The sequence below is a fragment of the Aspergillus ambiguus genome (genome assembly GCF_047715705.1).
Source record: "Aspergillus ambiguus strain CBS 117.58 unplaced genomic scaffold BDV59scaffold_46, whole genome shotgun sequence".
Taxonomy (NCBI): domain Eukaryota; kingdom Fungi; phylum Ascomycota; class Eurotiomycetes; order Eurotiales; family Aspergillaceae; genus Aspergillus; species Aspergillus ambiguus.
Window position 1 is genome coordinate 102,474 of NW_027395559.1, and position 16,151 is coordinate 118,624.

The following is a 16,151-nucleotide window of genomic DNA, read 5'->3' on the forward strand; positions in this document are numbered from 1 at the left end:
TATGTAGTGTTCTTGATTCCATACATCAGATCGGGCGGGAGTCAAACAATGCAAACATAAATCTTGAACCCGTCCGTTATCGATTCATCTTTCCAACGTGAAATCTGCAGCTTCACCGTCCGTCCAGATTAATTGTCATTTGAGGCGTTTCTGCCAAATCGCAATCATGGTGGCAAGGAATCTGAATAGCACCTGGCTACGCGTCCCCAACGGCCCCTGTCACATACTTCCAGTACGTTTCGCATCATACCTAGGGACCTGCGCCCCAGAAACTGTACAGTTGGAATCCTAATGAAGAGCTTCAGACGCAGGCTAGAACACTCCGTATCCCCTCTTTAACAATTCAGCGCCATGCATTCTCCTCATCGACTGCCTCCCTACGCAATTCGCCATCCTCCAACTCCTGCCTCCATGCCGCCCGACGTCCATCGCAAGCCCAGAGCACTTCTCCGAACCTTCCCTGGCAGAACTCCAGATCCGCGTCGCGACTAAGTCGTGCCATCATGCCCCGGCCCGGATCATCCGCGGAGACATACGTCGCATACGGTATGACACAAAAGCTCTTCGAGGCGTGCTCGAGCCAAGCCGAGTACAGCATTCCGCAAGTCTCCCAGAAAGGCGCGCAGGTCCCCAAGACAGAAGCGGGCGAAGATCTCGGGGTCGGCGAAGGGTGGTGGTATCAAGGTCAATAGCCCCCAAGGTGTGCGCGTGAGGGGGAAAAGCCCGCGGTTCTAACAGCTGACAGATCTCGGTCTGCCGCCGACCTTTTCGACCTGGTCCCAAATCACGTTCCTCCACATGTACCTTCTGACGGTGCGACTGCGCGCGTTGCCGTCCCACGAGAGTCTGCAGACGTATTCCCGCCACCTGATCGACCATTTCTCGCACAATGCCGAGCACCGCATGGATGTACTTCATGGCTTGACGAGTCGGGCCATCCGGAATAAGTTCCTCAAGGACCTGTTCATCCAGTGGCGCGGGGTAATTGCTGCGTATGATGAGGGGCTTATCAAGGGTGACGCGGTTTTGGGTGCTGCGGTGTGGAGAAATCTCTGGAAAGCTAGTCAGACTGGCCCCGACGGCCAGGAGCTGGACTGGGCTAAAGTCGCCCGTGTTGTCGCGTACATGCGGCGGGTGATTCACGAGCTCTCGCAGGTGAGCGAGGCTGACCTGATATTCGACTTGAACCGCCGAAGTGGCGGAAGACCCGGCATATTTGGCTATTCGGATTTGGATAAGAAGGCGGTCGATGCGAAGCGATGATTGTAGTATTAACATGGACGGGATCTTCCTGCAATAGGTATGTATGATTTGGGTGATTTTGTGTATAGTAGTCCCACTCATCTTTCTCTGGTTACTGTCTTAATACCATCTGTTACAGATATCCAGTTTGCAGTCCATAAAAGTGTACTATTATTGTTTAACGATCTGATCCATATCAAGTAACCTTGTATTGTGGGGTTGTGCCAGAGAGTGAATATTATGGCTTGTAGCAGTCCCCTCAAAAGCCGCAGCTGCAGTCAGGTCTCATGTCACAATGAGATTGTCCATCAATTAAGTGTCCTTCTTCCCAAAGAGATCCTTCTCAACCATGGCGCGGCAGATGGGATGATAGAAATCTTTGTTCTTCTCGAACGTCTCGATAGCAAGAGGACGGTTTACCTTTTGCAAGTTGCGATATCTACAATTATCGTTAGCTTAAACCGATACACGAGGTTGAGTAGAGCCTTACAGCGGTCGTACGAATTTCATGCGGCCGATCTTGCCCAGCAGATCTGCGGTGGGTTCAAGAACACTCTCATCGCCAGCTTTCAGACCGACTTGGAAGTAAAGGTTGGCGACCTCGATGTTCGCGCTCTTGGCAAGTCCGTAGACCTCGCCCATGAGTTTCGACAACTCCGGGGCAAGCGGGCGTTCAAAGAGAAGAACTTGCTCCAGGAACACCACGATTTGGTTTCCGGTCAGGTCCTTGATATCGCTTGGCTGCGGCTTGAAGGAGGACTCCGGGATAGACTTCCACTTCTTCGCCAGGTCATAGACAACGTCGACGAGGGAGGTATCAAACTTCGGCTTCGGAGGCAACCCAGGGGCATAGAACCAAGTGTCCCAATCAAGCTCGTTGAGGAGCTTAGAGGCTTCAGCGTCTGATTGGAAGAAGTCCAAAACTGTCGTCTTGAACTCGTAGGAGTCGACTGATTTGCCCTTGAATTTCGTGAAATACTGACGGGTGTCAGCAGTGAAGTTTTGTTTATAACAGAATCAGTGCACTCACGTGGGGAATGAATCGATCGAATTTCTGCTTCCCGACCAGAGTTTCGAGGTGGAACAAGAAGTTGAACCCCTTCTCATAAGGGATACTCGAGAAGGCATCATCGGGGTCCTTTCCCTTGAGGTCGGTGATCAACTTGGTGAACTCATGGTCGTGGCCAAAATGATCCACAGAGTCCGACAGTGCCTTCCAGCCTATGATGGCGGAGAAATGCCGGTAGGCCTCGCCATGTCTATGCATATTAGCCGATATCAATGAGGTCTCATGGAGGTTACCCACACTGAAGCCAAGATCTGAGCCAGGGTTAGCGAATTCAAGGTCATTTGGATCGATGAAGGTGGATCAAACTCACCCGCCTTTCGAGGTAGGTCGTCCAGCCTTCGTTCAGCCAGAAGTGCTCCCACGAGGCATTGGTGACAAGGTTACCACTCCAGCTGTGGGCAAGTTCGTGAGCAATGACATCAACGTTTTCCCTATCCTAGCGGTTGGCGTTAATACCAATCATTCAAGCGATCCGCCTCGGTCTAGGCTTTACCTTAGAGATGATACTGGGGGTTGCGAAGGTGAAAATCGGATTCTCCATGCCTCCGTACGGGAAACTCGGGGGAAGGATCAAGACATTGTATTCACCCCAGACATAGGGGTAAACGATTTTCTGGTTTTGTTAGAAAATGATTTGCCAGTAGCAAGTCAAAACCAACCTCAATCGCATTGATGAAGTTCTCGGTATCGGCTTCAAGCTCCCACTGACATTCTCGGAGCTTGTCAGGGCTCGTTGCCACGACACTTCGGGGTCCGATTGCAGCCTCCGAGATGTCACTGTCCGGTCAATTGGGTGAACACAAGGTTTTTGACGGAGGTGTTGGCAACTTACCCACTGGCCAGAGCGAACAGATAGCTGGGAATTGGCACCTTCTGGTGGAATTGATAGAGGTTTTTTCCACCAGTCTGCGGAGTCCCTGCCGCATCACGCACAGGCAACCCACTGGCGATCACCGGAAGAGGAGATGTGATATTGAAGTCAATGGTACTCTTGACATCGGGAGTATCTTGACAGGGGAAGATGGAGCGTGCATGAATGGCCTGGCATTGAGAAACTACGCGGAGCGATAGCGGTTAGAAGCTTTTTGCTAGAGATTGTCTACCCGAGATATCAGTATCGATAAGGACTTACACATATACGGGTGTCTCTTGTTCGACGTTTGCGCCGGTGTGAGCCACTGAAGCGCGGTACACTTCTCAGTAGTCTTGACGGAGATCTAACCATGTGTTGTTAGAGCAATTCAGCACAATCCGAGTAAATACGTACATCAACATTGACAATCTCATCCATCTTGACGCCCTGGTCAAGTTTGATCTTCAGAGCGGTCCCGTACGGCTCCATCGGGGAGGAAAGCTCCCAGGCGGAAGCCTTGCCGTCCACCTTCACATCGGTGACGTCGACATGGTTCGTATCCAGGACGATGTCGGTGGACTCCCCATTGGTGATGGACTTGAGTTTGTGGACGACATTTCCCACCAGCTTCTTCTGGTCGAAGAGGATGTCAAAGTTGGCGGTGATGTGAGTCGACAGCCAATTGTTGTAATTGCTCAGGGTATTTGGGTCCCTCGGCGGGTTGATAGTAGCCATATTACGGGGTCGGAATAGAGTCAACTGCGCGTTCCAACTAGGTCTGGGACTTGATACCAAGAAAGAGCGAAACGAGGCTCGGAGGAAGCCGGATCGCCAGGATGGAGTCATATATGAACTCCCACGCATGGAGCTGTCGGCTACAGTCGCAAAAGCGGAGAGGGTTGGGAGTGTATTTTATTTCTTGGGCGGGACGACCGAAATTCCGTGGGCCCGTTTGGACCAGAACGGGTCCGAGAGGAATCCATTAGGTACGTGATACTCATCTGATTGGGGTGGGGGAGAAGAAAGGAAAAGTCTGGTTAATTAATCGATATAGCCAGATAGTCCTCGTACTGTCCATCTCAGACGGTCGAATTGAGGAATCCATGATGGTGTAGTGAGGTATTATTCATACACGGTGTTACCGTACCTCATAGAACATAGGACTCCGCACTCTCTCCGATCTCTCTCCAACTCATACCTCTATGCTTCTCGCGTCCACTCTGATAATCAATGGAGACCCCAGAAGTACAGGTCGCAGGGATTGATGTCTCCCCGGCACCTACAAATATGCAGCATACAGAGACCCCGGAACCAGACACAAACGCTATCCAGAATGCCGACGCAGTGGACGAAGATCCCTCCCTACAAGACATCACTCTCCCCGATGTTGCGCCCGAGTCCGACCCGAAACCTGCAGAGGACCCAGCTCCGACAAGAAGAAAGCCCGGGTTCCATTTCCTCGAGTAAACAATGTCTTCTCACGTACAGTGGACGCCATGTCCTGACCGGTTGTCCAGATTCCTGACGTCGCCGATTGTGGAGATCGTGGTTGGCCAGGGCGACTGCAAAACGACCTTGACGGCGCACCAGGATTTGCTCATGGAATCGCCCTTCCTTGCTGCTTTGGTGGAGAAATTCAAAGACTCGGGAGAGGTGAGAACACAACGTCGTTGTTTTTCCAATTCCATGCGAAGGTTCAAGTCGTTAACTTGAGTAGCGGCGCATTGAAGTTCCAGACGAGAATGTCGAAGCCTTCGGTTACTTTCTACAATATCAATACACGCGCGACTATTCCACCAACATGTGCTCCTCCGAGCAAGACGTCGGGGAAATAGATGACAGCGGGGAGCATCTTCTAAAGCATGCGCGGGTCTACACTCTGGCGGAGAAGCTGGGTATCCCGTCATTGAAAAACCTAGCCCACTCTAAAATCCACCGCATCAATAGTAGCTCCCAGGGTGAACTTACCTATGCTCGCTACGTATACACCCATACGCCTCCCGACGATGAGACTATCCGAAAGCCCGTCGCTAAATTCTGGGCCCGTTCAAGCCATTTTCTGCGTCATGAAGCCGAGGAAGAGTTCCGGAAGCTGTGTGTGGAGGTCCCTGATTTCTGCTTTGATGTGCTCTCGCTTGTCCTGGACTCGAAGGAAAAGCGGACTCACGACAGAACGGAAGCAGAATCAGGTATCAGAGGCAGTGGCCGGAAACGCCTTCGGAGTGGGTTTTGACATTAACCATGGGTTTCCAGTCTCCTCGTGTTCTATTGCAGAGCGGTAAGGGTTTCTTTTCGGTTATTGCTAGCCTTAGCGGGGGTTTGTATTTGTTTGCATTTCAGTCATGGACAATCACGTTATTATGGAAGCGTTGTTTTTGTGTTCTGGAGAAAAAGGTCTTGACGGATGAATACCCTTTGTCCTGAGATTTGTCGGTTCTGTTCCGAACTCAATTATAAAGGTGCTGGCATGAGCAAGATGCATAAGAATCCGAAAACATGCGAAGTAAGTCCTAGATCCAAACCCGCTCCAATTATAGCGCCAGACTTTCCACTTCCTCTATGACCTTGGGTGCGGTGGTCAGGTTCTCATAGCCGTCCTTCGTGACGTGAATGTTGTCTTCGATGCGGACTCCGCCGACACTCCAGTATCTCTCAAGAACAGCGGTATCAATGTACTTGCTGGTCTCGGGAGACTTGATGTAAGGCTCAATGATGAAACGGCAGAAGTAGATCTGGGCCCGATAGGTTAGCGCAATGGCCTTACAATAGCATGCGGGGAATACACTTACGCCGGGCTCAACAGTAATGACCGATCCCGCAGGCAGATGCCCCCTCACGCGAAGATACCGGAACATGGTGTCCTTGTCTTCGTAGTTCGGGTTTCCACCGGTGTCGTGGGTGTCCATCCCAAGATAGTGCCCCAGTCCGTGAGGGAAGAACGCGACACTGACCCGCTTGTCGAACAGTTCATCCACGGGCCCACGCAGGATGCCCAGCTGAAGCAGGCCCTTGATCGCCACGCAGTGCGCATGTGCATGCACGTCGTCCCAGAGAACACCATCCTTCAGCATCGCGATACACTCCAGCTGCATCCGCAAGACAATCTTGTAGATCTGGCGAGTCTCCTCGGCGAACCGTCCGCCCAGCGGGATAACACGAGTGATGTCGGCGCAATACGTGCGGTACTCGCCTCCAGCATCGATGAGCACGTTCTTCTTCCGCTGCTTCGTCGCCGGGTCTGTCAACTCAGCGTCGTTCTTGGGGTAGTGCAGAGTGGCTCCGTTCTCTCCACAGGCGACGATCGGGTGATACGACTGCTCGCGCGCGCCGTTGGCAATGCAGGTGGAAATGAACGCGCCCTCGATTTCCCGCTCGTTGGTAGCGGTCTTGGCCGCCTTGATTGCTGCAATGTGGGCCTTGGCTGAAATGTCGTTTGCTTTCCGCAAGAGCGCAATCTCGTATGCGTCTTTAACGACCCGCGCCTTCTCGATCCATCCCTTCAGCAAAGAGAAGTTGGTGTCCTGGAAGCCGTGGAACTTGGTCTCGCTGGAGACCTGGTCTTGAATGGCGAACGCGACGGCCTGGCCGTTATGCGCCGACGCAATGGAAGTGAGGGTCTCGTTGACTTCCGGGGTCGTGAGCACATTGTCGACGTCGTAGAGGTTCAGAGCTTCAGATGGGGACAGAGGCAGTCCGGACCAGATGACATCCTCGGGGTCAATTGGGGGAATAAATAGAGTCAACTTGTCGGAGCTGACGTCGTAGACCAAGGAAGCGTCCGGGAGCAAGCATCCCGATAGGTAGAAGAACGGACGGCGCTGTCTGAAGGAACTCGTCAGTGCTATCGATCAAAGCACACTGGAAGAAAAGCGCTACCTGAAAGGCATAGTCTCATCGTTGTCTTCAATAAGGCGTGTCTTCTGCGCCTCGAGGTAGATAATCCCGGGCTTACCCTGGGAATGACCCTGGAGATACTCAGCAACCCGGCGCGCATGAGCCTTCGCGGGGTATTTGCCCTGCAAGATCACATCCACGGTGGCCATGACTGCTACTTGGGACTGTCGATACAGCAATGACCCTGTTGAAAAACTCTGGCAGTGTGAGGAAGGGCGAGGTGAGTGAGACCTGGCGGGGTTTCGGCTGCGGGGCTCATCTGTCAACCGCCGGTTATCATCGGGCACCTCGTTTACTATTACATAGTCGCAACGGTACGGGAGCCGCGGCGTTCGTAACTACATCTCGTTGATTAGACCCCTCCGGGGCTGGTTTATTAACACGCAGATAGCATTCCACCATCCAACAGTTTATCGATATGTGCTTTCCTGACTGGCCGGGACGTCCTCGAAGTCCATTTGCCATTCATCCACCTCCGCAAACTTCTTGGCTTGTAGTCGTAGCTCTTCGCTTAGGTACCTCTCCGGAGGTGACGATACCGAGTCGGACTCGGGCGAAGGCCCATCAGCCAGTTCATTCTCCTTGTCCATCTCCCCGTCCTCACGGCGTCGGGCAGAACCCGTTTTCTCCTTGCCTTGTGCCACTTTCTGGGCTGTCTTCTGCTTCGCTTTCTGTTTGTGGGAGTTATGCGGTGGTTTAGACTTGGTGGTCCGGTTACGCTGAGATCGCGTAGACTTCAGGGTAGAAATGTAACTCAGTTCGTCCTGATCACTCTCCACAGACGATTCGTCGTGTTCACTTGAATCGCTCGGCACGTCGAAGTGGTTCATGTTGCGACGCCTGCGCGGGCGCTGACGTCGTCGGGGAAGAAGTTTGTCTTGCAGGCTTGCTGTAGACATGTCCGGTCTGATTCCTGCTTTCGGTGGGGGATCGGATATGACAGTCAACTGGGAAGGGGTGCCCTGGGGACTGCTCATGGGCGGTGCCATCGTTTGGCTGAATACGTCTGGAGACCTTGGCGGCGGCGGCGGTGGTGGCATATGGAAGGACGCTTGACCCTCCACTTCCGGGGTCGGTGTTCCGACGGGGCTGTCCTCAACCAGACCGAGAGACGATTGGGGAACTTGAATCTCAATGTTCGCAGATGACCGCTTGCGCTTGCGAGAACTGCCACTTGAGGGCGCCTGCGCTTCGGAAGGTGAGCTCGGAGGGTTGTTCTGTGCCAGGATGGACTTCCCCCTTGACACGTTCAGCGGAGTGGACTCATCCTCGGGGCTCAAACCACCGAGAAAGTCATCGTCATCGAGATCAGAAGATCGATCCTCTGCCTGCATCACCTGAAGAATGCTGGGCTGTCGGGGTCTTCGTCGGAAATTGCTCAGGACCGAATTCTCGAAAGCCGGAGTCCCAGGAATCTTTGAACTCATGTCTCCCTTCCGGCCAGCGATTGAGAGTGTGGACGAATAACCGCGCGATCGAGTGGTGGGACGACTCCCGGTGGCTGTGCGTTCACCTATCGGCGATGACTCGATTACTTGTTCATGCGACGTCGTCATGGGTGTCTGATCTTTTCGTTGGATAATCTCCACGCGCGGAGGACTGGCGAGGGGTTGTGAGGTGGCCTTCTCCAGTTGCTTGGGTTCTCGCGACTTGGACGCATGTTCTGTCGAGGATTCCTGGGAGGCTGTTATGGCTTTCGATGCCAGGCGGTTGCGTTTTGTGCGAGGGCGAGGCATGGTTGCGGATGTCGCGCGTCACTAGGTATATGTCGGCTGGTTGTGTTTCGGAGACTAAGGGCAAGGTACGAGGCGTTCAACTGTCACAGTTAACGGCGAGGTGAGAAGGACGAAGATGGAGATTGAGTATTGTTAGATAGGTTGGTACTACTTTAGTTAAGGTCAAGTCGCGTCGCTTTCTGTTTTGGCAGCAACGCGTCGGCACGTGCACCATGTGGTCCCCCACCAATCACAATCGGGGCATGTACTACAACTTCTCCCTCCAACTTCTCCTATAACCCTCCACATTATAGCCTCATTCTCTCGCCTCTCAGCTTCCTTGCATTCATCTCCCCTGCAGCCGAGTCTTCCACGCATCGCTCACAGACCACCCGCACGCCCGGAGTAATCTCCACGCATTCGTCTCATTTGTCCGAGCAAGAGGAATCGGAGACTAGTGTCTGACGGATCCAAACTCGACCCAATCATACCCTACGCCTCCTGGATCCCAAAGCCGTCTGGTCTCGGTAACTCATTACCCTGCATCGAAACGAAGCGCCATGAGAGGAAAGAATGGCCTGTTGCAGGGCCGCCACGCTGGCTTAGACCAACCGTGTCTGGCCGCTTGCTTTTTCTCCGCAATATTGCAATCTCACCACCCCGGCCACTATCCCCAACCCAAATCAAATAGAATCTTGCTATATTAATCAACGAGTGGATTGATCAGGCATCAGTTCCCCCGCTTTTTCACTTGCCCCCCTTTGTTTGATGTGGGATAAAACCTTGATATGTTCTCCAGAAGCCACTCATGGCATCGGACACCATACTCCCTCTATCCACTGTCGTCCATAGCTGGCCTCTCCACGGATGTGTTCCGTTTTGGTGAACGTTGTGGTCTTCTGCTTCCTACTATGGCCTGATCTCTCAGAAGCCTAGGAGCAGTCAAAATTCCCCTACGTTGCAGGTCATGCATGCGTGTCCAAAAGCCACCAAATCTTTCTTTCAACCTTGGAGAATGCTTCTGAATCGGTCCCTTCAGGCAATTTCTCTCCTAGACGGCCTCAACCCCGACCGTGGACATTCGTCTACGTGATTCTACTTCTACTTCTACTAATCTTCATCGTTTCCCTCCAATATATGAGCTAAACCCGTCACACCAAAACTATGTCCCCTTCTCCAGAAAGGGATAGAGATGCAATCCTTGATTCGGCCATTGTGGCTTCCACTAACGACTTCCAATCTGTCAAGAAAAAGCGATCCAACTCAGAAGCAACTGAGTACCCCCGACGGCGTGCAACAATAGCTGTAAGGCTTTCTTCGCCTTTTAGATCTGCCAACGAGACATTTGCTGACATAGCCCGCCGTGGTGACCGCAGTGCCAGATATGTCGCTTACGGAAGACAAGATGCAATGGTGCTCGTCCGAGATGCCAGCTCTGCACTGACCTCGATGCCGAATGTGTCTACAGAGAGCCCGGGATAAAACTCGACGCCGGTGATAAACTGATCATTGAGAGGCTGAGCAGAATCGAAGGGCTACTTCAGTCCAGTCTCGCGGCGCAACACCCAACTTTCGCGCAATCCTCTACCTCTCCCGCGACCAGTAATGACACCAACATTGGCAGTGATGATCTCGTGAACAGAACATCGAGCTTGGTCAACTTGTCAGGGAGAACGTCCGTCGCCGGTATGGCTTCGTGGGCCAACCCCCCTGCAAGTATCTCGACGATGCCCAAGGTCCATACCACCCCCGCGTTGCACCTCCTACAATGGCCTTTGATCCGAGATCTGGTGACCGGCCCCTACGATCCTCACACCCTTCTGCAGCTCGAAATGGCCCGCGAACCTCTCCGGATGACTGCCGCCGTCGGGCTCGATTTATCCAACGCCGCTACCTATGTCCAGTCCTTTTTTGAACGCGTGAATGTATGGTACGCCTGCGTCAACCCATACACGTGGCCCCAATACCACAAGCAGGCTGTTTCTCAGGGATTTCAGGAAGGGGCAGAGAGCTGCGTAGTGCTATTAGTGCTGGCGCTTGGCTGCGCCAGTCACTACGGCACCATCTCCTCTATTCCTCCTGATAGGGAAGCCCCAGGCCTGCCGTATTTCACGGCGGCTTGGAACCTTCTCCCCTCCGTCATGATGCGCAACTCTGTGCTCGCGGCCCAGTGCATTATCCTGTCCTCCGCCTACTTGTTCTACCTCGTCCGGCCCTTAGAGGCCTGGACGTTACTATCCAACGCTAGCATGAAGCTGCAATTACTCTTTGGCAACACCTCCCGAGTACCCACGCAGTGGAAGGAACTGAGCGTTAGAGTCTACTGGAACGCTCTTCTCTACGAAAGCGATCTCCTAGCTGAATTAGACCTTCCCCACTCGGGAATTGTCCACTTCGAGGAACTAGTCGACTTACCGGGAGGATTCGAAGACGATGACGAGGAGGAAGACGAGGAAGATACGGCCGAAAATGCTCACGGCAGCACAGTCCGCGCCGACTCTGTGGGCCAGGATGAGCTCTGGTACTTCCTGGCGGAGATAGCACTCAGGAGATTGCTCAACCGCGTCAGCCATATGATTTACCAAAAGGATAACTCTCTAACCCTTGCTTCCCTTGGCCCTATCGTCTCCGAGTTGGACTTTCAACTTTCCCAGTGGTATGAAAGCCTCCCGCAGCCGGTCCAGTTCCCTCTTGCCCATACCCCGTTCTCCAATCCCGTTCAGACAGTTCTGAGACTGCGATATTTCGCTTGTCGAACAATAATATACAGGCCATATATCTTGGCCGTTTTTGAGAATGAGCAGGCCGCCACCGACGCGTTGGTAAGAGAATGCTGCCGACGATGTCTGGAGGCCACCCTACGCCAGCTGGAAGACATTACCAGTCATCGGGAAGGTCACCTTCCATACCTCTGGCAAGGTGCTTTATCGATGGTTTCCCAAACGTTGCTCATCATGGGAGCGACTATGTCCCCCGCTCTTTCTACGCTATTGCCCCCGCCCATCCGAGTAGATGGGATCATAGCTGGTGTCATGGCGGAAGTGGACAGATATGCCCATCTTGCGCCCAGTTTAAAGCTCTCCGCTGAAATTATTCGGGACGCTGAGCGGAGGAGGCAGATCTGGATTAGGTCTTCGGGTAAGAGACACTGAGACCATACGAAGAAAGAGTATGAATGGACTCCGCCTTTGGATCTTGATGGTATGGTTTGGGTCTTACATTGCCGCTGTACCTGTAAAAAAGGCGAATAAGGTTCGGTCCGGAAGTGTAACATAGATGAGGAATGCTACATGTTTTCTACGCCCCGTCTTTGAAGATGCCCATTACGTTTGTATATCAACAGGAGGGCCAAAGACATTCCGCTATAGTAATTTTTTCCTCCTGCCGATGATTGGTCACTGGACGACTCCGATAGGCTTAGTGTGCGAGGGAGCGATGGTGGCTTCTTTAAGGTGCGCACCACTGTTAGATATTTCCAGGAATTCTTCAAACTGGTAGGCGATTGACCCTCTGTCATGCGCCATGCGATATGCTGGCTCTAATGAGAAAAGCTTAACGATGTCGCGCTGATATACAACAAATAATATTCACAAATAAGTCATAAATAGATACACGTTAAATTAATATGATGCTCACTCAAACCGACAGGTGGTCTATCATTGGGTATGTAAAAGGACGTTGCGCAAACGATGAAGAAAAGTTTAGACGTTAAATGAGGACCCATTCACTGCCTCTCTTGATGAATTTGTCAAGCATCATGCCGATGTCATTCAAGACGAAACGGCATACATAAAAACCGAAGAACTCGGCGGCGTGGCGTGTACTTAACTCCAGCCCAACCAAAGTAGGAGAGGAGTGCTTAAGGCCAGGATCTTCCACCTGCTGCGCAATCTGATCTGGAACGAAAATGTCAGCAAGATGTACAAGTTCAGGGGAAGACTCGTAATTACCTAACACCTGAACTGCATCACAGAGCCGAGCCAAAGCACCCATATAGTTCGAATTGGGCCCACTAAATTGCAGCTGTGTCGTATTGCGCCTCGGTTGGGAGCTTGGAATCGGTGTCATAGGTAGTGAAGTGATGGTTAAGTTATCTTTGCTGGGTTCTCTTGAGGTTGATGGCGTTGGTGTCCCCCCAACGCCCGAGTTCTTCGAGCGCAGCTTTCGCCAAGAGCTCAGGTATGATTTACTCTGCCCACTGGAAGTCTTTGCAGGCGGCGTCTCCACAGTTGTAGGGTCATCTGAAGGCTGTGCTGATCTGAAGAGTGGCATAGCCCCCTGCACACCAACCTCGCTGCCAATCTTCTTTGTCAGCGAAGCCTGTACTTGATCCAGGACCGTCTCGAATGATTGCATTTCCTCGAGTACGGCATCTGCGTCATAAGTGTCAACCTTAGCTAGTTTGAGTAAAGCGGCTGTCAGCAAGTCACAATTGGACACTTTTTCTTCAACTGCCTTCAATTTGACATTCTTGACACGCCAAATGTCACGGGGGATGAATAATTTTGTTGTTAAGTAACCACCGCGAGGATGAGCAACTGTCTGGTAGATGCAGCGCATAAGCCAGAAAGGACGCAGAAGGAATGATTCCGGGCATGGTTCCAAAGGCTGTGGCGCGTTGGCAGCCATTAGATTGGGGGAGCCCAAGCTCGTAGGCGAATGGATGTGGCTGTCAAATAAATACAGCCCATCACTTGGAAGACCGTTGGGTGCGAAGTTGGCCCCAGTTGGTGTGGGCAAAATGGGTACTGTCGCAGTCGCTGCCGTCTTCTGGAGGTCTATAGCAGGAAACGCGCTACTTGAGGGTGTCTCCGGAGAGTGTGCGGATGTTTCAGGGATTGGTACAGATACATTCCGCGCGCGGAACGGTTTTAAGCCCGGATTTATCTTGCTTAGATTATCCGGAGCCGACGGGACCTTTCCAATGGGGCGAACCGGCGATGGCATTTTTGAAACATTGGCACTCTCTTCATCTATCCTGCCGAAGACCCCATTTCCGTGGCTGGGTTCATCCTTCGGAAGCGGCGGCGGCGGGAACGGTTCTGAGGGTTCGTCTTGGCTGGAGACATCAGACTTAGGCTTGGTAGCGAACGCGTTGGTCTCAATTCTCAGCTCCGCGGAAGTTCGGCCAGACATTCTTCGTGCCCGGACCCCGGGCGACGCCGTTGCTTCGGTAGACACCTCATCCGGCACGGCAGGTAGAGTAGGTAAGTTCTTCGAAAGCGATGAGCCTTTTGGTTCGGCTCTCATGTCCTCTATTGGTAGGACTGAATCCTCAGCAAGCGGAGACAGAGCCGCAGCAGTCGCGGCTGCATTTGTTGTGTTTGATGCAGCTGAACTCTCCCAGGTTCTACCAGAGAAACTGCTCGAGTCCGATTGTCGAGGGAGGGCAGACTTGGATTGGATATCAAATTCAAAGTCATCCATGATATAGCCCCGGGTCATTTCTTCCAGGATGCGCTCCTCTTCTTCAGCCTCTTCATCCAAATAATCTGAAGTAGGACCATTCGAGGTATCAAAAGCAGCCTGTTCCTGTAAACGGCGCAGTTCTCGGCCCCGATTCATAGCGAACTCTGCTTCCTTTTCTGCTTCTCTCACTTTCTGCTTTGCCAATTCCACATTTCTGCGAGCGTTTGCCACGATGTCGTCGTCTTCATCATATTTCTCGTGCTCTTCGACCGGTTCCAGGCCTTCATCGTAAGCAGCCTCAACGGCCGCATCAAGGGCCGCATCAAATTCCGCTTCTGTACCGCGGCTGAGACGTCGGCTTCTCCTTTGCCGTAAATATATAGAAGAAGCTTTAGATCTCAGTGATGCAGGGGACGAGGCACCGGACTCATCAATAGTATCAAGCCAGGAAGTTGACTCATAAATTTCCCTGGTATGGGTGCTCAGCAACGAAAGTTCAGAATACCGGTCTCGGGAGGACTGTTGATCATCCATATGTGACGAGTCCAGTGCTTGGCTGTTATCAAGGGCCGTGAACTTTTCATTCCCAGACTCTCTCCAAGTCACGTCTATGGCTGATGAATCAGTTTTCTGGGATGCAAATGCTGAGGAACCCGTGAAGCGTATATCGTCATCCATGGCAGACGGTAACAGTGACTGGCGCCTGACAGGAATCTGATCAGGGCTTAGCACTTTGGAGTCTCCCCGCGAGTGGTTGGTCGGCAAGTTCTGAGAATCCAGGTCACCGTCTGCAAAAACGCTGTCTTGGTTGCTCTCGATCGGTTGAAACATTTCACCATAGCTTTCCTGGCTCAATGGTCGTTCCGGTAGAGCTTTGCTGTCTGATCCGCGCAAAGAGAAGTCCATCCGTTCCAATTCAGTGACTCGGATCATATATGTATCCCGAATCTCTTGGAGCTTCAGTTTCTCGTCTTCACCGCCACTGCTCCGGAGCATTACAAGTTGCAAAAGCTGACAGGCATCGTTATAGGCTTCCATGGCACCTTCAAAGTTTGCTGCGTTGTCGAGGAGGACGGCGGTGTTAGCCTTTTGAAGTGCCTTTGACAACATGGCCTTTTGGGAATGGCTTTTCTTTCTCCTGTCATGGCTTTGGTTATTGCGAAATGGCAAGCCTGCGTCGACTGAATCGCCGTTCCGGTGGAAAGTCTGGCCGGGTATTCCTATTGAGTCACTGGAGCTCCCCTTGGTGTGCTGGGTAGGCTTTAACCAGGGGTCTTGGAACATATTTTCGGACTCTGGAGGAGCTTCATTCTGCCACGGAGCCGTGCCTATTATGCCCGATGAAAGACTGGGCAGGGCACCGATTTCCGGTAAGTGCAGCTTTGGCAGATCGTCATCATCGCGCTGGGGTAACTCAGCTGTTCGAGCGCCGGTCCGTGCCGGGCTCAAACCGGTTCTTGGCGAAGCAGGAGCGCTTGATGTAGTTGACTGAGACCACCGATTCAAGCTTGCCAGCCCCTCTTTGATGTTGTCTTTCCCTGGGCTGCTCTGGGGCAAGATTGTCGGCCCATGGGTCGAGATCGTTGGGGTTTCTGTTCCAGATCCAGATGCATTTCCTGTTGTGTCCGAGCTAGTGTCTGCCGGACGGTCCGCGAATGAAGAAGTGGGTAGACCGGAGGGCGAGGTGGTTCCTGACGGGCGTTTTTGGTGGTAAGGCCGCAGCCCATCCTCCATGGGATTACCGACCATGGTTCACGAATTATTAAAGCACACTCCGGTCTAGGAACAATAGTCGTAGGTGAAAGCTCGGCTGTTGTGTGCGGGTTATTATCGGACGAGTAAGGTATCCGGGATATTTTAGAGCGTGACGATCGTGGATTGGGTCGAAAAGCGACGTCCGTATTGTGCGTATCTGGCGTGGATGTAGGATAGGTTGGTGAAGCGAGTAATCAAGCAGGTGATCATCCTC

The 16,151-nt window shown here is 52.5% G+C and overlaps 7 protein-coding genes across 7 annotated transcripts; 3 read left to right on the forward strand and 4 right to left on the reverse strand.

The window, feature by feature from the left end:
* The first annotated feature begins 109 nt into the window (after positions 1–109).
* BDV59DRAFT_187238 (uncharacterized protein) lies at positions 110–1,406 on the forward strand. Its single transcript, XM_073691167.1, has 3 exons — positions 110–232; positions 306–684; positions 746–1,406. Exons 1-3 carry the CDS (start codon positions 167–169, stop codon positions 1,261–1,263), a joined length of 963 nt encoding a protein of 320 aa, XP_073543877.1. The 5' UTR covers positions 110–166; the 3' UTR covers positions 1,264–1,406.
* BDV59DRAFT_187240 (bifunctional aminopeptidase/epoxide hydrolase) lies at positions 1,380–4,096 on the reverse strand. Its single transcript, XM_073691168.1, has 10 exons — positions 3,579–4,096; positions 3,444–3,528; positions 3,144–3,366; positions 2,971–3,088; positions 2,805–2,924; positions 2,622–2,747; positions 2,549–2,562; positions 2,273–2,501; positions 1,733–2,220; positions 1,380–1,681 (listed from the first exon to the last, which is right to left on the reverse strand). Exons 1-10 carry the CDS (start codon positions 4,026–4,028, stop codon positions 1,555–1,557), a joined length of 1,980 nt encoding a protein of 659 aa, XP_073543878.1. The 5' UTR covers positions 4,029–4,096; the 3' UTR covers positions 1,380–1,554.
* Positions 4,097–4,225: 129 nt separating this feature from the next.
* BDV59DRAFT_122119 (uncharacterized protein) lies at positions 4,226–5,546 on the forward strand. Its single transcript, XM_073686828.1, has 3 exons — positions 4,226–4,627; positions 4,682–4,817; positions 4,882–5,546. The coding sequence occupies exons 1-3, from the start codon at positions 4,395–4,397 to the stop codon at positions 5,395–5,397; spliced, it is 885 nt and encodes a 294-aa protein (XP_073543879.1). The 5' UTR covers positions 4,226–4,394; the 3' UTR covers positions 5,398–5,546.
* Positions 5,547–5,695: 149 nt separating this feature from the next.
* Positions 5,696–7,207, reverse strand: BDV59DRAFT_205538 (aminopeptidase P family protein; the record flags this gene model as incomplete). The annotated part of the gene is made up of 3 exons (XM_073694664.1): positions 5,696–5,896; positions 5,954–6,986; positions 7,041–7,207. The coding sequence occupies 3 exons, from the start codon at positions 7,205–7,207 to the stop codon at positions 5,696–5,698; spliced, it is 1,401 nt and encodes a 466-aa protein (XP_073543880.1).
* A 195-nt stretch (positions 7,208–7,402) lies between these two features.
* BDV59DRAFT_187244 (uncharacterized protein) lies at positions 7,403–8,935 on the reverse strand. The gene has a single exon (XM_073691169.1). The coding sequence runs from the start codon at positions 8,792–8,794 to the stop codon at positions 7,469–7,471; it is 1,326 nt and encodes a 441-aa protein (XP_073543881.1). The 5' UTR covers positions 8,795–8,935; the 3' UTR covers positions 7,403–7,468.
* A 769-nt stretch (positions 8,936–9,704) lies between these two features.
* Positions 9,705–11,925, forward strand: BDV59DRAFT_210531 (putative C6 finger domain protein; the record flags this gene model as incomplete). The annotated part of the gene is made up of 3 exons (XM_073695616.1): positions 9,705–10,078; positions 10,150–11,595; positions 11,626–11,925. Exons 1-3 carry the CDS (start codon positions 9,938–9,940, stop codon positions 11,923–11,925), a joined length of 1,887 nt encoding a protein of 628 aa, XP_073543882.1. The 5' UTR covers positions 9,705–9,937.
* A 556-nt stretch (positions 11,926–12,481) lies between these two features.
* On the reverse strand, positions 12,482–15,931 carry BDV59DRAFT_205541 (uncharacterized protein; the record flags this gene model as incomplete). Its single annotated transcript, XM_073694665.1, has 2 exons — positions 12,482–12,669; positions 12,724–15,931. 2 exons carry the CDS (start codon positions 15,929–15,931, stop codon positions 12,482–12,484), a joined length of 3,396 nt encoding a protein of 1,131 aa, XP_073543883.1.
* Positions 15,932–16,151: the final 220 nt, after the last annotated feature.